The sequence below is a fragment of the Sycon ciliatum genome, chromosome 5 (genome assembly GCF_964019385.1).
Source record: "Sycon ciliatum chromosome 5, ocSycCili1.1, whole genome shotgun sequence".
NCBI classification, from domain to species: domain Eukaryota; kingdom Metazoa; phylum Porifera; class Calcarea; order Leucosolenida; family Sycettidae; genus Sycon; species Sycon ciliatum.
The window spans coordinates 3,549,803-3,577,476 of NC_088647.1; the positions used below are offsets into that span (position 1 = coordinate 3,549,803).

Below are 27,674 nucleotides of genomic sequence, written 5' to 3' on the forward strand. Positions count from 1 at the left end.
TCTCGCGACATGATCCAAGCCTTCTGCAGCTTTAATTTGTCACATCTTCGGAAAATAGTAGTAAAGTTGCTGTCTGATGATCGATAAAAACCGTGAAACTCAGAGTTACCGCAGAAATGCTTTGCCGGATTCCTTCTTCCAAGTGTGTGTACCGTTACCATGACATGGCTGTGATCCAGCAGACCACTGTGCTAAAGACCAGATCAGCGGCATTCCCTGAAACTCATTACTCCACTCCCCCCCCCCCCCCCCCCCCTCAGCCCTCACTCACTCATTGTTGGATTGTTTGACCATTACAATCCAGTGTGTACAACTGTCATGCGCTGTGACCTGTGTAAGGTGTAGATCACAGAGGCATGTACGAGTCTGTTCAGTGTAACCAATACTGGGATGGGTGGAGAGGTGGTGCACATTGAATATTCAGAAGTGTTATGCATGGCTAATCACTCTTGCATGTTGCCTTCACTAACTTCTTGTGATTCAATTGTAACACTGAAGATGGGCCTTGTTTGAAAATTCGAATGATTTAATATCTCGTTTTCCAATTGTAATAGGTGTACTTATGCTCAGACTATCAGGTTACTGCTTCCTGTCATAAAACTAAGAGACTGTCCTATGAGAGTGCTTTGGAAATAGACTGTTTAGCCAGAGCAGCTATCGCAATCACTCCTTCACGGATACACCAAGAGAGGTCTTTTTTTGCACTGTGCGTGGCTAGAGCTGCTCAAGACGAATGAAGACAAGACATTGATGTACCAGGCCAGGGCAGAGTTGGCGGGCCTGTTCTTCCACGCTAAACACACAGAGTAAGTTAGTGTGTGTGCGGCTTATTCTCCAGTGCGGCGTATTGTCCAGTGCGGCGTATTGTCCATTGTGGCTTATTCTCCAGTGCGGCTTATTGTCCAGTGCGGCTTATTGTCCAGTGCGGCTTATTGTCCAGTGCGGCTTATTGTCCAGTGCGGCTTATTGTCCAGCGTGGCTTATTGTCCAGTGTGGCTTATTGTCCAGTGTAGCTTATATTCGGAAAATACGGTACATGTAGCCGATGATGTACGCATACCGTATTTTTCCTTTGCATAACGCGCACCCCCAATCTTCATTGGGGGTGCGCACTTCAATCTTCATTGAAGTACATGCATTTCATATTCGGAGCATAGTGCGCACCTGCGATTTAGGGCCTAAAATAGCACATCTTAAGTGCGCACTATATTCCGGAAAATACGGTAGGTTTGTAATGATGTTGATAACGTACAGTCACTGGTAGTCTGGGACCGCCAGAAACAGTTTTCGTTTGGTGTGACCAGTTCAGCAGTTGCTCGGTGCAATGTGGCGGGTATACAGCCATGCCTCATTCAGCAGTGAGCACACATTGGTGACCAAACCTTGGTCTGGCCATGGCCTTACCAATCAGACTAGCTCCATCAGATCTGACCTTGTGCTTGCCTTGGGTCTTGTCTAGTTGAAACTGGTGGCCTAGCAATGCAGCGTGCAGCCGTAACAACAGGAACTGTCCACTCAGTTTAGCAAACATGTCTGCTATTGGTGCGGTGGCGCATGCAGCGCAGTTCAACCAGTGCATCATCGTATAGATGTTCAATGCGGTATTGCCGGCCGAGCACTCACACACAACACACAGGTACTGCTTGCCGAGCACTCACACACAACAGACATACCGAACAACTTGTGGTAGATTCTGCGTCACAGACCTTTGAGCCATAGTGCATGTATACCGGTACTGATTTGGTCTGCTTGCTTTTAGCCAGCATGCTGATAGGCTCTGAAGTGATTCTTATGTGACATTGTTTTTCCTGTGTACACCAGAGTAAGCTGCAGGCGTTCCTGGCATCATGTCCCACTACACATTCTTGTGCTAAGCTTCCTTATGTTATCCATGTTGTCTCCAACCAACATCACAACTACATTGTACACAACTTGATATTCCCTCTGTGCCGGCTGACTGCTGACTTGCAGGAGTGCCTACAAGATCTGGCAACAACTACTGTGCGACATGCTGGGTGTCAGAGATGTCCTACATGACTGGAGACAGTACATGGATCAGGACGAAGATGAGGAGCCGGACGATGCGGAGAAACACAAGCGTGGCGAGGAGGAGGAGAAAAGTGCGGAGGGCGAGGAAGATGGCAACGAGCAAGACGCCGATGAAGAGCATTCCGTCTTGCCGGGTACCATGTCCAGTGGCCTGCGCCATGTTGCCAACCACTTCTTGGAGACATGTGGTGTCTGGGGCTGTCTGTTTGCCGGGCAGATTGCCACCAAACTGGCAAGGTACTGACCAACTATACACAGTTATTTCTATAATCCAGCATAATGTGTGCTACAGAAATTCTTGGATTAGAGAGGGTGCTGGATTAACAACCCTGAGTTACTTCTGCAATGTGCATGAAGAGGACATCGTGATTACTGAAAACTGTGCTCGTGTATTGATGGTGCTGGTTTAGAAAGTGCTGGATTAAAGAGGGACGACTGTATTTTATGATGTGCGTGGTAAAAGTGAGGCTGCACTAGTGTAGGTGGCAAGGCCCGTATTGTAGGCACATGACAACTCTCCTATCCAGTGAAGCTATTTCCTCTTAGCCTCTTATACTGTCACAAGCAATAGCTGTGTGTATTCTATCTGTGCGTCCTGTCACTCATGACCAGTGTCTTGGCTGACATTGTAACTTGTGCAACATATTCTAAGACGTTGACTTTCGTGCCACCACATGGAGAATGACCAACAATGAGACAAGGCGATAAGAATTTATCAACGCTTATGTTGTTGTACTGCACTTGGTCACCTAACCATGGTCCATGCACTTACCTCCAATAATTGTACTAGAACTCACAGCCCGGCTGCACGTATACATGTATCAGCCAATTTTTTTTAAAATATTTTTTATTGAAAAATCACAAACCTTCAGACATGTGAATGTGCACATGATATACAGTGTACATACGTATGTATCGAGAAGGCAGCACGGAAACGGCAGTGGTGGTGAGGCCTGGGCAGCTCGTCCGACCGTGGGTCTCGGAGTCAACACTGGGCAGACGCACCGGGGGGGGGGGGGGGGGGTAGCTTAGGAGATAAGGGATGAAGCCAGCATGATCATAGTATGTAATGCACAATGCTCTGTTTCGGACAATTTCTCCCATGCTAGGTTTGAGCACGGCAAAGCGCTCAAGAACCAGACGGAGTGTTGCCTGTTGGCGTTCTCCTTGTTCAAGGTGAGCTGTATGAAGGCATGGATGAGAATTGAGATGTTTAGTATCACGGTGTTGCGGAGTTTAGTTGTTTGCATCGCCGTCATCATTGAACCACAGTGGAGTGATGCAAAGTCAATAAAGACGAAACTGAGGTGTTTTTCATAGTGCACATACCTACGGAAAGAGGGGAAACAAAACGAAACAAAAAGTACAATGGTTTCGTAGGCGCTACATGAACTGTGCTGGTGAGGTGTGGTGTACTCCCTGACTGCGTGTGCGCACGTGTGCGTGTGTGCGTGTGTGTCGTTATTTCACCACTATGCAGGGTGCAATGCAAGCCTCTCTGCCCCTGTCTTGGATGGACGACATGAAGTTTGCCGAGCACACGGTGGACCCGAGCAGACTCTTGCCTGGCGTTGAATTGTTCAGTGATCCATATCGCTGCGATGCTGTTGCCCTGTCACATGACCTGGTTTGGCTGTGCAGAACGCTGATTGATGCAGGCTACTTGAATCAGGTAAGCTTTCCGTAATTTTAATCTACTCGCACTGGCTGATGAGTGTTTTCACACGAAACTCTGAGTAACGGCGGAAAAGGACTTTGTTGTGTCATTGCTGTGTGATCATTGTAATCTACTTGTGCAGTACATGTACCTGGCTACCCCGCATGCATTCTAAGTAGTTTAGCAAGATTGTCCAAAATTGACAAAAAGCCAGAGACTGGTTGTGTGCGTGTGTCTAGTAATGTCTAGAGTCACAAATGTGCTTTTCAATGAAACACCACACCTAAAAATATTGCCGATTTGGAATGAAAAAAAGTGGCTACTTGCATTCAATCAGTGTGTGTTTTCTAAGTTGCGGGATGTACCCGGTCCCAAAGTACCCGGTTCCAAGTACTCAGTCCCAAGGTGCCTGGTCCCAAGGAGCCCAGTCCCAAGGTGCCCGATCCCAAGGTGCCCGGTCCCAAGGTGCCCGGTCCCAAGGTGTCCGGTCCCAATGTGCCCTTTCCCAAAGTAAAGTAAAAGTTAATCATCGTGTCCGTTCCCGAAGGGAACTCACGACAGCCGCTAACACCGGGTAAACCCTAGCGGCAGATGCAGCGCCTAACGGTGGGGGTGAGTGGATAAGTCTCACAACCACTGGCACAAGTGCCGAGAAACCCTATTAGCCGCATTCATGTACCCCTTGTGCCTGGCCACAAGTTCCCAGTTGACTGTGGATAGCAGCACGGCTGGAAAAAACCGCTCCCAGGCAGAACGTGAACCTTCCCAAAGTACCCGGTCCCAAAGTACCCGGTCCCAAAGTACCCGGTCCCAAAGTGTCCGGATACGGGAGAGTTACAGTACCCTGTTGCTTGCCGCTGTGTTCTCTTTTCCAGTCTCTACCGATGCTGAGCCTGTTGAAGGGTCTCGCACGTAACATGACGCGCAGCCTGGAGATGTCAGTTGATGCAATGTGCATGCAGGTAAGTGTACACACACCATGTGTTGTAACTACTTGCTGCCGTACACGCGCTCATGCAGCTGGCCACACTTGCTTTACTCGTATACCGAAGCTTCCTTGATCAGGGGTCTCAGTTCCTATGAGAATGTGCCTGATTCCAATGTATACTTGCATGGTCGGCACTGCCTGTCCTGTGCCGGTGTGTGTGTGTGCAGTAAAGCTATGGGAGATGAATAGTTTTCATTTTGGCGGCATTCATCTCACTGAACGTCAGCAAGTATAGCGTTTAGGCAATGCAGACACTGAGCAAGATGACGGCAGTTGTTGGCCAACATATCCGTCCTACGGAAAAAAATCATGGTTCGCGTTATACACAGTTGCACGGAGTGTTCAGCATCCATAGGAATGCTACCACCCTCACGGATCAAGGCGCATTCATAGGAACGCCGCCATCCTCACGGATCAAGGCGCATCCATAGGAACGCCGCCACCCTCACGGATCGAGGCGCATCCGCTCTTAGCAGCTATATAAATGCAATGGTGCTACGATGCACAGTAGCCCTGAAGTAATCTGGTGCTAGACATTTAATCCTCTACACACCAGCACGGTGTACTAGTACTTCGAAGTACGTGTACATGTATAAGGTCTCTGAAAGGGTCTGCTTCCTACAGCAGGGCGGGATTTTCCCTGAACACTTCTGCACACATGTCCATGAACCCTCCCGTGGCGCCGAACCATGACGTCAACCAGTGACGAATCCTTCAACGAAGACCTCATGACATTGCTAGAACCCACAGTAGATGTCCCAAAAATAACTATGAAAGTTGTGGTCGGCAGGAGCAATGGAGGAAAGGGATACCTCAGCAATAGCAGCTAGAACGACCGCATCGGCAAAGTCAAAATTATATTGAATAGGAGTGCAGAGCCTCTTTGCCTGGGATACGATATTGCATCATAAAACATTTTCTCCCGGGCGCACTATACTTTCGAAGACCTAACCTGCTAGAACAACTCTAGGAAAGATACCGCTATAGGGAGCAGACTTGTTATAGGAACCCGATGCCCTATAGGGAGCAGACCTGTTATAAGAACCCGATACCCTATAGGGAGCAGACTTGTTATAGGAACCCGATACCCTATAGGGAGCAGACTTGTTTTAGGAACCTGACACCCTATAGGGAGCAGACTTGTTATAGGAACCAGATACCCTATAGGAAGCAGACTTGTTATCAGAACCCGATACCCTATAGGGAGCAGACTTGTTATAGGAACCAGATACCCCATAGGGAGCAGACTTGTTAGAGGAACCAGACACCCTATAGGGAGCAGACTTATCATAGGAACCAGATACCCTATAGGAACCCGATACCCTATAGGGAGCAGACTTGTTATAGGAACATGATACCCTATAGGGAGCAGACTTGTTATAGGAACCAGATATCCTATAGAGAAGAGACTTGTTATAGGAACCAGATATCCTATAGGGAAGAGAATTGTTATAGGAACCAGATACCCTATAGGGAGCAGACTTGTTATAGGAACCCGATACCCTATAGGGAGCAGACTTGTTATAGGAAACATGATACCCTCTATAGGGAGCAGACTTGTCATATACCCTATAGGGAGCAGGCTCGCTATTGGAACAGACCCACTATTGGAAACAGACCCACTATTGGGAACAGACCCACTATAGAACAAACTGCCTATATTTGAAAAACCCTAACGGGAGCCGACCATCAATAGGATCTTCAGCTGGCACTGCTTCTAGGTCCATCATACATAGTGCTACACAGTTTTCTCTGGCCATGAATTTTATCCGAATCCCGACTATATTGCCAATTATGTTTCCCTTCAGGTTGCTGTTCTCAGCCAGCTGGGAGTGTTTTCCAAGGCAGCGACCTGTCTCAGGAACCTGCTGACCGGTCACCGGATGCCAGACGGTATAGGACATGTGAACGTGAATGAAGCCAGCCAGAAATCACCGCTGGTAAGTCTGAATGCATTTCAAATACTTCAGAACCATTAATATGACAAGCAATGCTGCTGAGGCTGCTGGAAAACAATAGTCATGACAAATGAAGTATCTTGTGGTGTATAGGAATGTAAATAAGGCATGTTTTTTTCTAGCCGGTTGAGTGATCGTGGCTAGGAATTTAGGGAGTCATTGTTTTCAGGCGCTACTCTGCTGCCCAGTTAGCCATATTCACCACTGATCGTTCTGCTTATCTGCCACACCTCGTTATCCTGCATGCTTGCGGGCCTTTGAATGATTCCACGGTGTACACTATTTCCGTCTACGACGTGGCTAGGAGTGTTATTGTCTGCTACTCATTTGCCACTACGACGGTGAGTGTGTGTGTGTGCTCTGGTAGGCCACTACCACACACACTAAAGTTGCTCTGTGAGTTATAGTAAAAGTAGCGTTCTCCTTTCCACACCATCAGATTGACTGCTGGTGAATGAGCACCATGCCCTAACTAGAACCAAGAGTCCGTAACCCCCCCCCCCCCCCCAGAGTGCGCAACTTACAACTTCACTGATCAGATCTGTGACGGCGAAATCCGTGGTGGACCGCGTCGACGGAATGACGCACGTCCGACCCAAAAAATGACGTACATCACGGATTACACCGTCCCACAACCCCATCCCAGTTGGGCACTCTGGGGGATTTATGGACTCTTGCTAGAACTATACGTATACCCTGTGTCTTGTGTATGTAGATGACAGTGGCATTCTTAGACAGCAAGCCAGCCCGTCACTCTGTGAACTGCAAGGTAAGTTCAGAGTAGTTAGTGCTTGAAAGATGCCCGTTGCCTGCACAAGTGACACCTTAAAGGGGAAGTTAAGGCAAAAATAAAAATTTCACCAGTTGTAGTCTTCGGGGTGCTGAGTCGAATGGTCGTGGTCGGAGGAAGCTGAGACGCTCCCTTCCTACTTGAATCCCAATCGAACTCGCGCACTTCCACCGAAACTGGGTGACTGCGCCCTCCTAGATGGGGATTTGTATGCAAAATGTCACTAAAAGCGCCATTTCGTTCTTATAAAAGCACGGATGACCGCGATTGGCCCAGATGTTGTAGTCTTTTGGACGCTGAGTCGACTGGTTTTGGTCCGAAAAGGCTGCGATGCAGCGTTCCTCCTTTATTCCCAATCGAACATGGTTGAACAAGCGGTCACGTACTCCTGCGTACGCCAGTCACCTGGTCACCGTGCCTGCAGGGTACAACTTACTAGCCTGTTTGACCTTTTTTGGGTGCAGTCCTGTCACTCGAGTTGAACCTTGGTGTGAAAGTTGTCGCCTGCTGGCGTGGTGACCAGGTGATTTGGGCACCCAGGAGCACGTGACCACTTGTTCAACCATGTTCGATTGGGAATAAAGGAGGAACGCTGCATCGCAGCCTTTTGGGACCAAAACCAGTCGACTCAGCGTCCAAAAGACTAGAACATATGGGCCAATCGCGGTCATCCGTGCTTTTATAAGAACGAAATGGCGCTTTTAGTGACATTTTGCATACAAATCCCCATCTCGTAGGGCGCAGTCACCCAGTTTCGGTGGAAGTGCGCGAGTTCGATTGGGATTCAAGTAGGAAGGGAGCGTCTCAGCCTTCTCGGACCAAGACCATTCGACTCGGCACCCCGAAGACTACAACTGGTGAAATTTTAATTTTTGCCTTAACTTCCCCTTTAACTTCCCCTTTAAAAAATACTGTGCTACAGCGAGATGTTGTTTGAGCATATTCAGTGCAAGACAGACACTACGGTCACAAGTTGGCATAGGATATAAGGACAGATCAAGATTTACAACTTTTTCTGTTCCAACACTGAGTCTTCTAGTATGTTCTTTCCGAAGATTTTGTTCAGTGACGGACCAAGTAGTGTGACTTAGAACTTATTCAGCATCTCTCATAGGAGTGTCACTATAGCCATTGTCCTCCGAGTGTGTGCTACCAATTGATGGGTCCTTCCTCGACTTTGCGGTGACCTCCCCCTCTTTCCCTTCACACTCTCGAATGTCCCTTGCCACCTCCTCCGATGTGACAAACCTCCCGTCTTATTCTCCGCCACGCAGCATTTAGCCAATGCCGAGTCATACGTTCATCGCTAGGGTTTACCGGGTGTTAGCGGTCGTCGTGAGTTCCCTTTGGGAACGGACACGATAATTTACTCTTTTTAACAACTTTTTTATACGTTCTTATATCTCGCCATGCCATTCCCTGCACCGATTTCAATATGTCTGCACTGGGTGTCAAGTGACGGTGTGTGTATTTGAGTGTTCTTTTGAGTGTTCTTTGCGGTCTTCCTGCTGTTTCTTCTGTGCAGACCCTATTGTTCCTTAGCTCCTGGTCTCAGCACAGAGAGATGGGGCTATATGGACGATCACTGGTGGACAAGATTGACTTCTGCGTGGCTAACTTTCTGACTGAAGTAGTTTCCACCATGCCACTGTGTTGTCCAAAGGGTGAAGACGTGAACTGGTACGGATTTTGGCTTCGGGTACTCATTTGTATGAGCGAATGGCGCGGCAAATGCCGTGAAATTTAGAGTTTGGTTAGTTAGTAGTAGTGAGGTGACTTAAAGATGAATGATACAGAAATGGACTTGAGCTGTATGTAAAAAAACTAAAGTTTGCAAATCCGCGTTACCACCGATTTACGATTGTGTTGAGAAACACAAGCAGCTTAGAGAAGTTTCGCTCGTGCCAGGCCACCACCATGCCTGATTGTATCAGGGTGGCAGATGCATACGCATTGAAAAGTCAACTTGTGATGAGAGACTGTCACTGAACACTTACCGTCTCAGGCATGCACCATCCTGTGACCGTTCAGTGGAGGAATCCTGGATGATATGGAGCTGTATCCACGGGCTACGCTAGAGCAGGGGACAGCGTCTACCCTTCCGATGCGAGAACTGCAATATGGAGACAAGGAGAATACAATAGAAGATCATGTTGTCATCTTATAGAAGGAGGTGTGATGGATGTGACACTGCATGAAAAGATCTCATGTAACACAATGATAGTAAACAGATGGTTCTGATGTGTTTGACTGCAGTGCAAAGCGGCTGAACGAGGAGAGTCGTGCCATGCTTAGCAAGGAACTGGAACCCAACCTCTCCACTACTGGTAAATTGGTGTGTGTGTGTGTGTGTGTGTGTGTCATTGTGTGTGTATATGTGTGTGCCTGTGTGCATGGGGGGGGGGGGGGAGTGCATGCAGGTGCGCGAACACACATGTGTGTGTGTCATCCGCGACATGTCCTTGCAGAGCACTCCTTTCATGTCGGTGAACAACGTTTCATGTAAAGGTGGATTGCTCCACATTAACTTGCTTCTGACAGTCATGATATCTGTCATGTGACTAGAATAGTTCCTGTAACGCACTATGCGAAAATACGCTGAATGTTCTTCGTCTTTTATTTGAATTTTGGTTTGTGTTCAGCCTTGGCACCATCAGATCCAGATATTCTCTCCTTTGCCACTCCAGCTGGACTCAAGGTAATCAAACTGCTTTGCACCCCCCCCCCCCCCCCCCCCTCCCCCAACACCCACATACACACAAACGAACACACGTGCACACTTTTACGTGTAAGCCATAGGTTTACCGAGATCTTCGAAAGCGAAATGCCGGTCGTTGTTGATGGTGTTTTTGGAAATCTTTTATTCCTGCGAAGGCTGCGATTGCCTGTGGCCATGACGGGTTTTTGCATTCTTGAATGTTATTGTTGTTGTTGTGTGTGAATGTGTCCTGCACTGCAGCTTGTGTTGATAGAAAAAGCTGCGTTCTTACTGGAAACCATCCACAATGTTGCCGTAGCCGGTACCCCAGGTGACAAAGGACCCATCTTCAGTAAGCAAAGTGCCGGCGCCTACATTACTTGCGTGCATTTCCGCAGCCCGAGCCTCCACTCCCTGCAGGATTTGCAGAGAATTTCAAAGTACAGCTTGGTAGAGTCCCAGTGTACCAAACACACAGTAAACCTGTTGAGGTGACCTCTCTTATCAGGTGACCTCTCTTATAAGCTGACCTCTCTTATAAGCTGACCTCTCTTATAAGCTGACCTCTCTTATAAGCTGACCTCTCTTATAAGCTGACCTCTCTTATAAGGTGACCTCTCTGATAAGGTGATCTCTCTTATCAGGTGACCTCTCTTATAAGATGACCTCTCTTATAAGGTGACCTCTCTGATAAGGTGACCTCTCTTATCAGGTGACCTCTCTGATCAGGTGACCTCTCTCATAAGGTGACCTCTCTTATCAGGTGACCTCTCTTATAAGGTGACCTCTCTGATAAGGTGATCTCTCTTATCAGGTGACCTCTCTTATAAGATGACCTCTCTTATAAGATGACCTCTCTTATAAGGTGACCTCTCTGATAAGGTGATCTCTCTTATCAGGTGACCTCTCTTATAAGATGACCTCTCTTATAAGGTGACCTCTCTGATAAGGTGACCTCTCTTATCAGGTGACCTCTCTGATCAGGTGACCTCTCTGATAAGGTGACCTCTCTTATCAGGTGACCTCTCTTATAAGGTGACCTCTCTTATAAGGTGACCTCTCTGATAAGGCAACCTCTCTTATACGGTGACCTCTCTTATACGGTGACCTCTCTTATAAGGTGACCTCTCTTATCAGGTGACCTCTCTTATAAGGTGACCTCTCTGATAAGGTGATCTCTCTTATCAGGTGACCTCTCTTATAAGATGACCTCTCTTATAAGGTGACCTCTCTGATAAGGTGACCTCTCTTATCAGGTGACCTCTCTGATCAGGTGACCTCTCTGATAAGGTGACCTCTCTTATCAGGTGACCTCTCTTATAAGGTGACCTCTCTTATAAGGTGACCTCTCTTATAAGGTGACCTCTCTGATAAGGCAACCTCTCTTATACGGTGACCTCTCTTATACGGTGACCTCTCTTATAAGGTGACCTCTCTTATAAGGTGACCTCTCTAAAAAGGTGACCTCTCTAAAAAGGTGACCTCTCTTATAAGGTGACCTCTCTTATAAGGTGACCTCTCTTATAAGGCGAGCACCTGTTGTACAGGACCAGTAGAACTAAGACCAAGGGATGCTATTCCCAGTTTAATGACCCTGGACAAGGAGACCACCTGTACACGGGACCACCTTTTTTCAAGGTCCCTTGAGCGGCTGGCTTGGACAAGTTTCACTGTACGTAAAACCAGAGTGTGCAAGTCTGCTTGTGGCTTCTGGACAGCCCGATTCGTCAAGAACGTCATTTTTGATGATTCGTGAAGGAGTTACCCACGATTCTACTGTTGGGCGAGTGACTGCATTAATGCAAACTGTGACATCAGATTTTTCTAAACGTTGGCGTCATGAATGACATAGCTGATGAATGCCGCTTTCCCTGACCCTGTCTCAGTTGCACACTCTTGCTTTGTACTCTTGTGTGTACCGTAAAGTCGCGGATAAAAGCCGGGTTTGCATACAAGCACATCGCGGATAGAAGCCTGAAAATCAAACAGGTCAAATGCATATAAGCCTGTCACGCGTAGAAGCCTGGCTTCTATGCAAGCGCGGATCGGGTAGGTCAAGAGTGCATGCGCTATGTACGGTGCATAGTAAAACTGCCGCCATACCGGTAGTCAGTGGTAGATCTACGCGTGTTGCGCGTAGAAGCCTGGCATACAAGCCTGGCAAAATATCAGTGGTGCATATAAGCATGGTTTGCAAACAAGCCTGGTTTGCATTAAAGCCTGATGCAGAAAGCGGCGTATGTGCTTATAAGCCCGGCTTTTATCCGCGACTTTACGGTACCTGCAACTGAGCAATAGCTCCTGTGCAGGTCTAGATGCATTTGCACGCAGCAGCAGCAGAGACGTGTGTGAATGTGTACATAGATACACCTCGTAGGAGCATGCAATCCTTCTCCGTCACCTCGCTCTTTTCCACCCCTGCCGATGGTGTGATCAGCTATCACCTGGTATCCGTCCAGTATCTGTGGGATTGTCAGCCAGTCATGCTGATGTAGCGATGTGCTTAAGTAGCGACGTGCTAAAGTAGTGCATTCTAATGTTGCGTATCAGTAGGCTGGTGACTTGATCCCTTGTCATCTGCTTACCTGGTCTCTTACACACAGGTGACAGCGGCAGAGCTCTGGACAATAAAGGCAAATCGAAGCAGCTCGCCTATCGACTGCAGGCCGTCGACGCTGAGATTATCGTACGCTGTCGCCTGGACCTCTGCCGTCTATCTCTGTGTCAGCTGCATCACCTGGAGGCCGCACAGCATGCACAGCATGCACTCCACGCCATGTCCATCTTTGAGCAGCCAGACCGGGATGACTCATCGTCGTCAGTGTTATTCGACCGCAGTGTCACATGCAGTCATATCGGTGCCAGGCTGTGGCTGCAAGCACGCATTCTGCTGCTGACTGCGCTGGGACATGTAGCGCCGGTCACCACACCCGTATTGGAGCAAATGAAACTGTTTGGTCAGCCAAGTGAGATCTGTGCACTGGGCATCAGCGAAGCAGTGGCAATGATGGCACCCGTGGAGACGGCCGTCTTTCACTTGTTCACGGCCGTTCACAAGCTAAGAGCTGGCCATCGTCGTGAGGATACTCTTCCTGAACTACTGGTATGTGTGTGAGGCGCTTTGCTTGTGATCTCTCTTTCTCTCTCTTACGCTCTCTCTCTCTCTCTCTCTCTCTTCCGCTCTCTCTCTCTCTCTCTCTCTCTCTCTCTCTCTCTCATGTGGGTCGTGCCGGTGATATACGGTACTCGTACTTTGATTTCTATTTTACAAGTCATACACAGATCTAATCCACGCTCCGCACATGTGCTCTCCCGCAGACCTCATGCACCACACCGATCAGCAATATGACTTCAAGTTGTTGTAGATAGTGGCGTAAATCCTCTATACAGCTGTTTCGGAGAATTTGGAATAAATTTTGAGGAACAGGCCGCAAGCTGTTGCTTACCCATACGGACTATCAAGTCTTACCAATATGAATGTTCATCTGTCGCCATGTATATTCATGTATGTGTGTGCGTGCGTGCATGCGTGTTTGTGTGTACGTGTGTGTACGTGTGCGTGGATGCATGCGTGTTTGTGTGTGTGTGCAATTATCCCAACAGGGAGCGGTCACTCAGCTTATTGAGCAGCCAGAACCTCAGTCGCACACCGCCGTGTCCTCTCTCGGCCGGTGGCTGCCATTCGTGGCGGGAACCGTGCGCTCTGTTCTGTGTGCAAATCGCAAGCTGGTACACGGGCTGACTGCTCGGCTTGGCAGCCCCGTGTCGATGTTGTTGCAAGTGGGAAAGCAGGCGTATCGCGAGGTGAGTGTCATCAAAAGACAGGAAAGTGGGTAGCAGCCACACAGTGGTTAACATGCTGGTTCGATTGAGCCAAAGCCGATTGCTTTTGGCACCCAGCACACAGGTATAGCCTAGATTCTGCTTGAGCTGAACACTGCACAATCGGTTGGGTGCAAACCATAGTAATCTTAGCTACCTTTCTCAAGTATTGCCTTAGTCACTGTAGCCAGCCATTGTGCCATGAAGCAGCGAGCCCATTCGAGTGATTGCTCTCAATGTACAACTTATCAGGCGCGTTGATCTGTGGATTGCTGCGAGCGGCAACTAAAATGCTCTGTGTCTCGTACTATGTGTTCCATAGCTGACGTTCTATGTGTTACATTGTTGCCATTATCTCAGCTGATGTACACCACTGGACAGTGGAATGGCACTGGGGCATTGCCAGCCATCGGCCCCACACCGCTAGCCTGCAATGTCAACAGTCCACACGTCATGAGCCTAGTGGAGTGTCGACTTCATCCATCCGTCATGGCGTTGGTTGACCGTACACTGGCCGTCGGCAGGGTCCAGCGGTCACTGTCCTACGTAGCGCCGCTGAAAGAGGCAACTCAGCTGCCGATGAAAGTCGTCCGCGGTAAGTCGATATCGAGCTCACTGCACACTCTGATCTCTAGTTTTCCATTCAAATCTGGAGTGGTTTCCTTTGTGCAGTACATGTAAGCTGGGGGCAGCAAGAGGACATGACAGACTATAGCAGGGGCAGCAAGAGGACATGACAGACTATAGCAGGGGCAGCAAGAGGACATGACAGACTATAGCAGGGGCAGCAAGAGGACATGACAGACTATAGCAGGGGCAGCAAGAGGACATGACAGACTATAGCAGGGGCAGCAAGAGGACATGACAGACTATAGCAGGGGCAGCAAGAGGACATGACAGACTATAGCAGGGGCAGCAAGAGGACATGACAGACTATAGCAGGGGCAGCAAGAGGACATGACAGACTATAGCAGGGGCAGCAAGAGGACATGACAGACTATAGCAGGGGCAGCAAGAGGACATGACAGACTATAGCAGGGGCAGCAAGAGGACATGACAGACTATAGCAGGGGCAGCAAGAGGACATGACAGACTATAGCAGGGCAGCAAGAGGACATGACAGACTATAGCAGGGGCAGCAAGAGGACATGACAGACTATAGCAGGGGCAGCAAGAGGACATGACAGACTATAGCAGGGGCAGCAAGAGGACATGACAGACTATAGCAGGGGCAGCAAGAGGACATGACAGACTATAGCAGGGGCAGCAAGAGGACATGACAGACTATAGCAGGGGCAGCAAGAGGACATGACAGACTATAGCAGGGGCAGCAAGAGGACATGACAGACTATAGCAGGGGCAGCAAGAGGACATGACAGACTATAGCAGGGGCAGCAAGAGGACATGACAGACTATAGCAGGGGCAGCAAGAGGACATGACAGACTATAGCAGGGGCAGCAAGAGGACATGACAGACTATAGCAGGGGCAGCAAGAGGACATGACAGACTATAGCAGGGGCAGCAAGAGGACATGACAGACTATAGCAGGGGCAGCAAGAGGACATGACAGACTATAGCAGGGGCAGCAAGAGGACATGACAGACTATAGCAGGGGCAGCAAGAGGACATGACAGACTATAGCAGGGGCAGCAAGAGGACATGACAGACTATAGCAGGGGCAGCAAGAGGACATGACAGACTATAGCAGGGGCAGCAAGAGGACATGACAGACTATAGCAGGGGCAGCAAGAGGACATGACAGACTATAGCAGGGGCAGCAAGAGGACATGACAGACTATAGCAGGGGCAGCAAGAGGACATGACAGACTATAGCAGGGGCAGCAAGAGGACATGACAGACTATAGCAGGGGCAGCAAGAGGACATGACAGACTATAGCAGGGGCAGCAAGAGGACATGACAGACTATAGCAGGGGCAGCAAGAGGACATGACAGACTATAGCAGGGGCAGCAAGAGGACATGACAGACTATAGCAGGGGCAGCAAGAGGACATGACAGACTATAGCAGGGGCAGCAAGAGGACATGACAGACTATAGCAGGGGCAGCAAGAGGACATGACAGACTATAGCAGGGGCAGCAAGAGGACATGACAGACTATAGCAGGGGCAGCAAGAGGACATGACAGACTATAGCAGGGGCAGCAAGAGGACATGACAGACTATAGCAGGGGCAGCAAGAGGACATGACAGACTATAGCAGGGGCAGCAAGAGGACATGACAGACTATAGCAGGGGCAGCAAGAGGACATGACAGACTATAGCAGGGGCAGCAAGAGGACATGACAGACTATAGCAGGGGCAGCAAGAGGACATGACAGACTATAGCAGGGGCAGCAAGAGGACATGACAGACTATAGCAGGGGCAGCAAGAGGACATGACAGACTATAGCAGGGGCAGCAAGAGGACATGACAGACTATAGCAGGGGCAGCAAGAGGACATGACAGACTATAGCAGGGGCAGCAAGAGGACATGACAGACTATAGCAGGGGCAGCAAGAGGACATGACAGACTATAGCAGGGGCAGCAAGAGGACATGACAGACTATAGCAGGGGCAGCAAGAGGACATGACAGACTATAGCAGGGGCAGCAAGAGGACATGACAGACTATAGCAGGGGCAGCAAGAGGACATGACAGACTATAGCAGGGGCAGCAAGAGGACATGACAGACTATAGCAGGGGCAGCAAGAGGACATGACAGACTATAGCAGGGGCAGCAAGAGGACATGACAGACTATAGCAGGGGCAGCAAGAGGACATGACAGACTATAGCAGGGGCAGCAAGAGGACATGACAGACTATAGCAGGGGCAGCAAGAGGACATGACAGACTATAGCAGGGGCAGCAAGAGGACATGACAGACTATAGCAGGGGCAGCAAGAGGACATGACAGACTTATAGCAGGGGCAGCAAGAGGACATGACAGACTATAGCAGGGGCAGCAAGAGGACATGACAGACTATAGCAGGGGCAGCAAGAGGACATGACAGACTATAGCAGGGGCAGCAAGAGGACATGACAGACTATAGCAGGGGCAGCAAGAGGACATGACAGACTATAGCAGGGGCAGCAAGAGGACATGACAGACTATAGCAGGGGCAGCAAGAGGACATGACAGACTATAGCAGGGGCAGCAAGAGGACATGACAGACTATAGCAGGGGCAGCAAGAGGACATGACAGACTATAGCAGGGGCAGCAAGAGGACATGACAGACTATAGCAGGGGCAGCAAGAGGACATGACAGACTATAGCAGGGGCAGCAAGAGGACATGACAGACTATAGCAGGGGCAGCAAGAGGACATGAACAGACTATAGCAGGGGCAGCAAGAGGACATGACAGACTATAGCAGGGGCAGCAAGAGGACATGACAGACTATAGCAGGGGCAGCAAGAGGACATGACAGACTATAGCAGGGGCAGCAAGAGGACATGACAGACTATAGCAGGGGCAGCAAGAGGACATGACAGACTATAGCAGGGGCAGCAAGAGGACATGACAGACTATAGCAGGGGCAGCAAGAGGACATGACAGACTATAGCAGGGGCAGCAAGAGGACATGACAGACTATAGCAGGGGCAGCAAGAGGACATGACAGACTATAGCAGGGGCAGCAAGAGGACATGACAGACTATAGCAGGGGCAGCAAGAGGACATGACAGACTATAGCAGGGGCAGCAAGAGGACATGACAGACTATAGCAGGGGCAGCAAGAGGACATGACAGACTATAGCAGGGGCAGCAAGAGGACATGACAGACTATAGCAGGGGCAGCAAGAGGACATGACAGACTATAGCAGGGGCAGCAAGAGGACATGACAGACTATAGCAGGGGCAGCAAGAGGACATGACAGACTATAGCAGGGGCAGCAAGAGGACATGACAGACTATAGCAGGGGCAGCAAGAGGACATGACAGACTATAGCAGGGGCAGCAAGAGGACATGACAGACTATAGCAGGGGCAGCAAGAGGACATGACAGACTATAGCAGGGGCAGCAAGAGGACATGACAGACTATAGCAGGGGCAGCAAGAGGACATGACAGACTATAGCAGGGGCAGCAAGAGGACATGACAGACTATAGCAGGGGCAGCAAGAGGACATGACAGACTATAGCAGGGGCAGCAAGAGGACATGACAGACTATAGCAGGGGCAGCAAGAGGACATGACAGACTATAGCAGGGGCAGCAAGAGGACATGACAGACTATAGCAGGGGCAGCAAGAGGACATGACAGACTATAGCAGGGGCAGCAAGAGGACATGACAGACTATAGCAGGGGCAGCAAGAGGACATGACAGACTATAGCAGGGGCAGCAAGAGGACATGACAGACTATAGCAGGGGCAGCAAGAGGACATGACAGACTATAGCAGGGGCAGCAAGAGGACATGACAGACTATAGCAGGGGCAGCAAGAGGACATGACAGACTATAGCAGGGGCAGCAAGAGGACATGACAGACTATAGCAGGGGCAGCAAGAGGACATGACAGACTATAGCAGGGGCAGCAAGAGGACATGACAGACTATAGCAGGGGCAGCAAGAGGACATGACAGACTATAGCAGGGGCAGCAAGAGGACATGACAGACTATAGCAGGGGCAGCAAGAGGACATGACAGACTATAGCAGGGGCAGCAAGAGGACATGACAGACTATAGCAGGGGCAGCAAGAGGACATGACAGACTATAGCAGGGGCAGCAAGAGGACATGACAGACTATAGCAGGGGCAGCAAGAGGACATGACAGACTATAGCAGGGGCAGCAAGAGGACATGACAGACTATAGCAGGGGCAGCAAGAGGACATGACAGACTATAGCAGGGGCAGCAAGAGGACATGACAGACTATAGCAGGGGCAGCAAGAGGACATGACAGACTATAGCAGGGGCAGCAAGAGGACATGACAGACTATAGCAGGGGCAGCAAGAGGACATGACAGACTATAGCAGGGGCAGCAAGAGGACATGACAGACTATAGCAGGGGCAGCAAGAGGACATGACAGACTATAGCAGGGGCAGCAAGAGGACATGACAGACTATAGCAGGGGCAGCAAGAGGACATGACAGACTATAGCAGGGGCAGCAAGAGGACATGACAGACTATAGCAGGGGCAGCAAGAGGACATGACAGACTATAGCAGGGGCAGCAAGAGGACATGACAGACTATAGCAGGGGCAGCAAGAGGACATGACAGACTATAGCAGGGGCAGCAAGAGGACATGACAGACTATAGCAGGGGCAGCAAGAGGACATGACAGACTATAGCAGGGGCAGCAAGAGGACATGACAGACTATAGCAGGGGCAGCAAGAGGACATGACAGACTATAGCAGGGGCAGCAAGAGGACATGACAGACTATAGCAGGGGCAGCAAGAGGACATGACAGACTATAGCAGGGGCAGCAAGAGGACATGACAGACTATAGCAGGGGCAGCAAGAGGACATGACAGACTATAGCAGGGGCAGCAAGAGGACATGACAGACTATAGCAGGGGCAGCAAGAGGACATGACAGACTATAGCAGGGGCAGCAAGAGGACATGACAGACTATAGCAGGGGCAGCAAGAGGACATGACAGACTATAGCAGGGGCAGCAAGAGGACATGACAGACTATAGCAGGGGCAGCAAGAGGACATGACAGACTATAGCAGGGGCAGCAAGAGGACATGACAGACTATAGCAGGGGCAGCAAGAGGACATGACAGACTATAGCAGGGGCAGCAAGAGGACATGACAGACTATAGCAGGGGCAGCAAGAGGACATGACAGACTATAGCAGGGGCAGCAAGAGGACATGACAGACTATAGCAGGGGCAGCAAGAGGACATGACAGACTATAGCAGGGGCAGCAAGAGGACATGACAGACTATAGCAGGGGCAGCAAGAGGACATGACAGACTATAGCAGGGGCAGCAAGAGGACATGACAGACTATAGCAGGGGCAGCAAGAGGACATGACAGACTATAGCAGGGGCAGCAAGAGGACATGACAGACTATAGCAGGGGCAGCAAGAGGACATGACAGACTATAGCAGGGGCAGCAAGAGGACATGACAGACTATAGCAGGGGCAGCAAGAGGACATGACAGACTATAGCAGGGGCAGCAAGAGGACATGACAGACTATAGCAGGGGCAGCAAGAGGACATGACAGACTATAGCAGGGGCAGCAAGAGGACATGACAGACTATAGCAGGGGCAGCAAGAGGACATGACAGACTATAGCAGGGGCAGCAAGAGGACATGACAGACTATAGCAGGGGCAGCAAGAGGACATGACAGACTATAGCAGGGGCAGCAAGAGGACATGACAGACTATAGCAGGGGCAGCAAGAGGACATGACAGACTATAGCAGGGGCAGCAAGAGGACATGACAGACTATAGCAGGGGCAGCAAGAGGACATGACAGACTATAGCAGGGGCAGCAAGAGGACATGACAGACTATAGCAGGGGCAGCAAGAGGACATGACAGACTATAGCAGGGGCAGCAAGAGGACATGACAGACTATAGCAGGGGCAGCAAGAGGACATGACAGACTATAGCAGGGGCAGCAAGAGGACATGACAGACTATAGCAGGGGCAGCAAGAGGACATGACAGACTATAGCAGGGGCAGCAAGAGGACATGACAGACTATAGCAGGGGCAGCAAGAGGACATGACAGACTATAGCAGGGGCAGCAAGAGGACATGACAGACTATAGCAGGGGCAGCAAGAGGACATGACAGACTATAGCAGGGGCAGCAAGAGGACATGACAGACTATAGCAGGGGCAGCAAGAGGACATGACAGACTATAGCAGGGGCAGCAAGAGGACATGACAGACTATAGCAGGGGCAGCAAGAGGACATGACAGACTATAGCAGGGGCAGCAAGAGGACATGACAGACTATAGCAGGGGCAGCAAGAGGACATGACAGACTATAGCAGGGGCAGCAAGAGGACATGACAGACTATAGCAGGGGCAGCAAGAGGACATGACAGACTATAGCAGGGGCAGCAAGAGGACATGACAGACTATAGCAGGGGCAGCAAGAGGACATGACAGACTATAGCAGGGGCAGCAAGAGGACATGACAGACTATAGCAGGGGCAGCAAGAGGACATGACAGACTATAGCAGGGGCAGCAAGAGGACATGACAGACTATAGCAGGGGCAGCAAGAGGACATGACAGACTATAGCAGGGGCAGCAAGAGGACATGACAGACTATAGCAGGGGCAGCAAGAGGACATGACAGACTATAGCAGGGGCAGCAAGAGGACATGACAGACTATAGCAGGGGCAGCAAGAGGACATGACAGACTATAGCAGGGGCAGCAAGAGGACATGACAGACTATAGCAGGGGCAGCAAGAGGACATGACAGACTATAGCAGGGGCAGCAAGAGGACATGACAGACTATAGCAGGGGCAGCAAGAGGACATGACAGACTATAGCAGGGGCAGCAAGAGGACATGACAGACTATAGCAGGGGCAGCAAGAGGACATGACAGACTATAGCAGGGGCAGCAAGAGGACATGACAGACTATAGCAGGGGCAGCAAGAGGACATGACAGACTATAGCAGGGGCAGCAAGAGGACATGACAGACTATAGCAGGGGCAGCAAGAGGACATGACAGACTATAGCAGGGGCAGCAAGAGGACATGACAGACTATAGCAGGGGCAGCAAGAGGACATGACAGACTATAGCAGGGGCAGCAAGAGGACATGACAGACTATAGCAGGGGCAGCAAGAGGACATGACAGACTATAGCAGGGGCAGCAAGAGGACATGACAGACTATAGCAGGGGCAGCAAGAGGACATGACAGACTATAGCAGGGGCAGCAAGAGGACATGACAGACTATAGCAGGGGCAGCAAGAGGACATGACAGACTATAGCAGGGGCAGCAAGAGGACATGACAGACTATAGCAGGGGCAGCAAGAGGACATGACAGACTATAGCAGGGGCAGCAAGAGGACATGACAGACTATAGCAGGGGCAGCAAGAGGACATGACAGACTATAGCAGGGGCAGCAAGAGGACATGACAGACTATAGCAGGGGCAGCAAGAGGACATGACAGACTATAGCAGGGGCAGCAAGAGGACATGACAGACTATAGCAGGGGCAGCAAGAGGACATGACAGACTATAGCAGGGGCAGCAAGAGGACATGACAGACTATAGCAGGGGCAGCAAGAGGACATGACAGACTATAGCAGGGGCAGCAAGAGGACATGACAGACTATAGCAGGGGCAGCAAGAGGACATGACAGACTATAGCAGGGGCAGCAAGAGGACATGACAGACTATAGCAGGGGCAGCAAGAGGACATGACAGACTATAGCAGGGGCAGCAAGAGGACATGACAGACTATAGCAGGGGCAGCAAGAGGACATGACAGACTATAGCAGGGGCAGCAAGAGGACATGACAGACTATAGCAGGGGCAGCAAGAGGACATGACAGACTATAGCAGGGGCAGCAAGAGGACATGACAGACTATAGCAGGGGCAGCAAGAGGACATGACAGACTATAGCAGGGGCAGCAAGAGGACATGACAGACTATAGCAGGGGCAGCAAGAGGACATGACAGACTATAGCAGGGGCAGCAAGAGGACATGACAGACTATAGCAGGGGCAGCAAGAGGACATGACAGACTATAGCAGGGGCAGCAAGAGGACATGACAGACTATAGCAGGGGCAGCAAGAGGACATGACAGACTATAGCAGGGGCAGCAAGAGGACATGACAGACTATAGCAGGGGCAGCAAGAGGACATGACAGACTATAGCAGGGGCAGCAAGAGGACATGACAGACTATAGCAGGGGCAGCAAGAGGACATGACAGACTATAGCAGGGGCAGCAAGAGGACATGACAGACTATAGCAGGGGCAGCAAGAGGACATGACAGACTATAGCAGGGGCAGCAAGAGGACATGACAGACTATAGCAGGGGCAGCAAGAGGACATGACAGACTATAGCAGGGGCAGCAAGAGGACATGACAGACTATAGCAGGGGCAGCAAGAGGACATGACAGACTATAGCAGGGGCAGCAAGAGGACATGACAGACTATAGCAGGGGCAGCAAGAGGACATGACAGACTATAGCAGGGGCAGCAAGAGGACATGACAGACTATAGCAGGGGCAGCAAGAGGACATGACAGACTATAGCAGGGGCAGCAAGAGGACATGACAGACTATAGCAGGGGCAGCAAGAGGACATGACAGACTATAGCAGGGGCAGCAAGAGGACATGACAGACTATAGCAGGGGCAGCAAGAGGACATGACAGACTATAGCAGGGGCAGCAAGAGGACATGACAGACTATAGCAGGGGCAGCAAGAGGACATGACAGACTATAGCAGGGGCAGCAAGAGGACATGACAGACTATAGCAGGGGCAGCAAGAGGACATGACAGACTATAGCAGGGGCAGCAAGAGGACATGACAGACTATAGCAGGGGCAGCAAGAGGACATGACAGACTATAGCAGGGGCAGCAAGAGGACATGACAGACTATAGCAGGGGCAGCAAGAGGACATGACAGACTATAGCAGGGGCAGCAAGAGGACATGACAGACTATAGCAGGGGCAGCAAGAGGACATGACAGACTATAGCAGGGGCAGCAAGAGGACATGACAGACTATAGCAGGGGCAGCAAGAGGACATGACAGACTATAGCAGGGGCAGCAAGAGGACATGACAGACTATAGCAGGGGCAGCAAGAGGACATGACAGACTATAGCAGGGGCAGCAAGAGGACATGACAGACTATAGCAGGGGCAGCAAGAGGACATGACAGACTATAGCAGGGGCAGCAAGAGGACATGACAGACTATAGCAGGGGCAGCAAGAGGACATGACAGACTATAGCAGGGGCAGCAAGAGGACATGACAGACTATAGCAGGGGCAGCAAGAGGACATGACAGACTATAGCAGGGGCAGCAAGAGGACATGACAGACTATAGCAGGGGCAGCAAGAGGACATGACAGACTATAGCAGGGGCAGCAAGAGGACATGACAGACTATAGCAGGGGCAGCAAGAGGACATGACAGACTATAGCAGGGGCAGCAAGAGGACATGACAGACTATAGCAGGGGCAGCAAGAGGACATGACAGACTATAGCAGGGGCAGCAAGAGGACATGACAGACTATAGCAGGGGCAGCAAGAGGACATGACAGACTATAGCAGGGGCAGCAAGAGGACATGACAGACATAGCAGGGGCAGCAAGAGGACATGACAGACTATAGCAGGGGCAGCAAGAGGACATGACAGACTATAGCAGGGGCAGCAAGAGGACATGACAGACTATAGCAGGGGCAGCAAGAGGACATGACAGACTATAGCAGGGGCAGCAAGAGGACATGACAGACTATAGCAGGGGCAGCAAGAGGACATGACAGACTATAGCAGGGGCAGAAGAGGACATGACAGACTATAGCAGGGGCAGCAAGAGGACATGACAGACTATAGCAGGGGCAGCAAGAGGACATGACAGACTATAGCAGGGGCAGCAAGAGGACATGACAGACTATAGCAGGGGCAGCAAGAGGACATGACCGCCTATAGCAGGGGCAGCAAGAGGACATGACAGACTATAGCAGGGGCAGCAAGAGGACATGACAGACTATAGCAGGGGCAGCAAGAGGACATGACAGACTATAGCAGGGGCAGCAAGAGGACATGACAGACTATAGCAGGGGTAGCAAGAGGACATGACAGACTATAGCAGGGGCAGCAAGAGGACATGACAGACTATAGCAGGGGCAGCAAGAGGACATGACAGACTATAGCAGGGGCAGCAAGAGGACATGACAGACTATAGCAGGGGCAGCAAGAGGACATGACAGACTATAGCAGGGGCAGCAAGAGGACATGACAGACTATAGCAGGGGCAGCAAGAGGACATGACAGACTATAGCAGGGGCAGCAAGAGGACATGACAGACTATAGCAGGGGCAGCAAGAGGACATGACAGACTATAGCAGGGGCAGCAAGAGGACATGACAGACTATAGCAGGGGCAGCAAGAGGACATGACAGACTATAGCAGGGGCAGCAAGAGGACATGACAGACTATAGCAGGGGCAGCAAGAGGACATGACAGACTATAGCAGGGGCAGCAAGAGGACATGACAGACTATAGCAGGGGCAGCAAGAGGACATGACAGACTATAGCAGGGGCAGCAAGAGGACATGACAGACTATAGCAGGGGCAGCAAGAGGACATGACAGACTATAGCAGGGGCAGCAAGAGGACATGACAGACTATAGCAGGGGCAGCATGAGGACATGACAGACTATAGCAAGGGCAGCAAGAGGACATGACAGACAGGGGCAGGGGTAGTGGCATGCTCCTCGCCTTGATTCACCATTACAGTGTACACCAAGCCACAGCAAAACCTGTGTTTGCCGGACCCTGTACCAATCCTGTATTTGACCGCACAATTGTTCATGCACCAAAGTGCTGTGGATTGAACATGCATCCCTGGATCAAGCGGAATCCTGTCACATCAGGACAGTTTCCGCTGCACCAAGGGCGGCCAGCTAGGGCAGGTTTTATTGCATTATCTGCAGGAGGGCTCGTTATAGCCGATGGCATTCTGTGTGTTAACATCACGCCACTGCTCGGTCCAGCGCTGGTGCATTATTGATTTCCAGAACCAAGCAAGATTAACATGTTGGTACTATGTGTGATCTCGGTTGCTTTCCTGCAGGTTTCCTGTCGCTCCATGTCCCGTTCTCAGTGAACGCCGTACGGACATGTGTGCTGAGAATCGGTAACCTACTCAAGGAGGTTGATTCTTGCACATTGAATTACAGGTAAGGATGGGCTACAATCACCACACTCTGCAACACCACATCGTAGGAAGTAGTTTAGAGCAGACCTGCTCTTTCCCGTTCACTCCGCAGTTGTATCGAACTCGTTTTTATCAATTCTTACGTTTCGGCAGAATTGCCCTTGGACTGTGACGTCTTATAGACCAAGTCGACGGTGGATTGTGCTCCACTGTCTGCCAGTCATGTTCAAGTCAAACAAGGAGCCAAGACTCTGTGGAATTTGCAGGTGCTGTCCACGCTGAGCATACGGCCCGCTGTCTTCAAAGCCACATGCAACATGTGCTCTCAGATACTGCTACTAGTATTTGCCAAATACTTGGGATACTTCCTACGTGAAATTCTAGCTCAGTTAGCCCAACTTGCCCTTGCCTTCTGCGTGACCAGTTTGTTCAACTTGTTCCTGCTTTATTTGTGAAATGCCCTGCTAGCACTGACATAGCATAATTTAGTGAGCAATACAGTCATTTAGATTTGACGGTTTTGAACTGGAACACACCCTTGAGATCAGTGTCCCACTGATACTAGTAGGACTGCAAAGTCTTCAGCCCAAACAGCACTTTTCCTGCTGTATGCTTTTATATTATTCGTTGCAGGTTGATCCTGGCACTGCAGAAAGTCCTTGCACTGCTGCACATCTTCTGCTCTCGTCTGGCTGCCAGAAAGGGCCCTCAAGGCGCCGCCCAGTCCAACCGGTCGAGTGCAGCCGAGCTCAGCACTGTGCCAGCGGGTGCTTGGCGCCACCCACCGGCCAAGTGGGCAGGAACGGCTACGGTGGCGTGGAACGTCATCCGGGCAACGCTGACAACGTACCGAGCCTCGCTAGCCTCGCAGCAAGTACAGAACTTGGACTACCTGCAGGCCATAAGCGGCGAGGAGCTGGCAAAGCTGCCGGCCTGCATTCGTCAGCTTCTGTGCGGTGTTCCCGTCACGGGTACGAAAACACCGCCGGGGTTCCCTGCACTGATCGAGCCCAAGTTTGGCGACAGCAAATCTCTTTCGCCACACAAGACAGTAGCACCGGCACCACGGTCCAAGGCAAAATCAGCCCCAATGTGGCAAGACCTGGTGACCATACGGCACAGGCTGGACGCCATCTGCAGGGACAACCCTGCTGCTGAGTTGCATGAAGTGCATACCACTCTACCGATGTATATATGTGGTGATAGTGGCAAGGTGAGAGACATTGCCGATACCATACTGGAAGAGCGTTGCCAGGCCTATCAGGAGGCATGCTGCCCACGCATGAAGAAGATCAGCTGGCGCACGGCCATCAATCTGCCGAGCAACTTTGAAGAGCACCTCACCAACGTGCTGAAAGTGACTGCTAAAGAGCAAGCTGACATCGGTAGTTTGCTGTTGGACACTGGTAAGGCTGGAGGCGAGACAAGCCATGGCGGCGCTAAGGACTCTAACGTACTGAAGGAAATGAAAGAAAGCAGAGACGTGTGCGGCACGGCTGACCTTAAGTTCACCTGGTGGAGACCCAGCTCTGTCGGCCTGCAATACAACACCAATGACGAAACGCCGACGATCCTTCAGTTCGTCATCAATCAGCTGAGAAATGCACAGCAGCCGCCTCTCAGTGGTAGTGGCAGTAGCGATGACGAAGTCGTGCTGCTCTTCTCATCCAGCAGGGAGCCGCAAGACGAGCCCATACCTGGTAGCGGTTACAAGCGCATTGGACTGGGCTGCCGCTTCTTCTCGCGATATCAACTGAAGTCACTTGCGGCACGTGCCCGTGCAGTGCAGAATCCAGCCACTACAAGATCAGACTCAACGAGCACAAGTGATGCGCATATGTACGCCGCAGAGCCAATGACAGCACAGGTGAGCTGCTCG

The 27,674-nt window shown here is 50.6% G+C and overlaps 1 protein-coding gene and 1 long non-coding RNA gene across 2 annotated transcripts in view; one reads left to right on the forward strand and one right to left on the reverse strand.

Moving 5' to 3' along the window:
• The window catches only part of LOC135817208 (uncharacterized), a 74,627-nt gene that overhangs the window by 44,178 nt on the left and 2,775 nt on the right, over positions 1–27,674 (forward strand). The window contains exons 40-55 of the mRNA XM_065330337.1: positions 719–806; positions 1,972–2,286; positions 3,159–3,225; positions 3,530–3,721; positions 4,582–4,668; positions 6,503–6,634; positions 7,368–7,421; positions 8,968–9,122; positions 9,699–9,769; positions 10,085–10,140; positions 10,402–10,492; positions 12,744–13,243; positions 13,744–13,944; positions 14,323–14,557; positions 25,712–25,817; positions 26,429–27,662. Coding sequence (XP_065186409.1) covers positions 719–806; positions 1,972–2,286; positions 3,159–3,225; positions 3,530–3,721; positions 4,582–4,668; positions 6,503–6,634; positions 7,368–7,421; positions 8,968–9,122; positions 9,699–9,769; positions 10,085–10,140; positions 10,402–10,492; positions 12,744–13,243; positions 13,744–13,944; positions 14,323–14,557; positions 25,712–25,817; positions 26,429–27,662 — 3,584 coding nt within the window. The remainder of the gene's footprint in view (positions 1–718; positions 807–1,971; positions 2,287–3,158; positions 3,226–3,529; positions 3,722–4,581; positions 4,669–6,502; positions 6,635–7,367; positions 7,422–8,967; positions 9,123–9,698; positions 9,770–10,084; positions 10,141–10,401; positions 10,493–12,743; positions 13,244–13,743; positions 13,945–14,322; positions 14,558–25,711; positions 25,818–26,428; positions 27,663–27,674) is intronic.
• LOC135817209 (uncharacterized) overlaps positions 1–27,674 on the reverse strand; it is a 35,568-nt gene that overhangs the window by 2,334 nt on the left and 5,560 nt on the right. Inside the window, exon 2 of the long non-coding RNA XR_010553518.1 lies at positions 9,440–9,555. This is a non-coding gene — a long non-coding RNA (uncharacterized LOC135817209). The remainder of the gene's footprint in view (positions 1–9,439; positions 9,556–27,674) is intronic.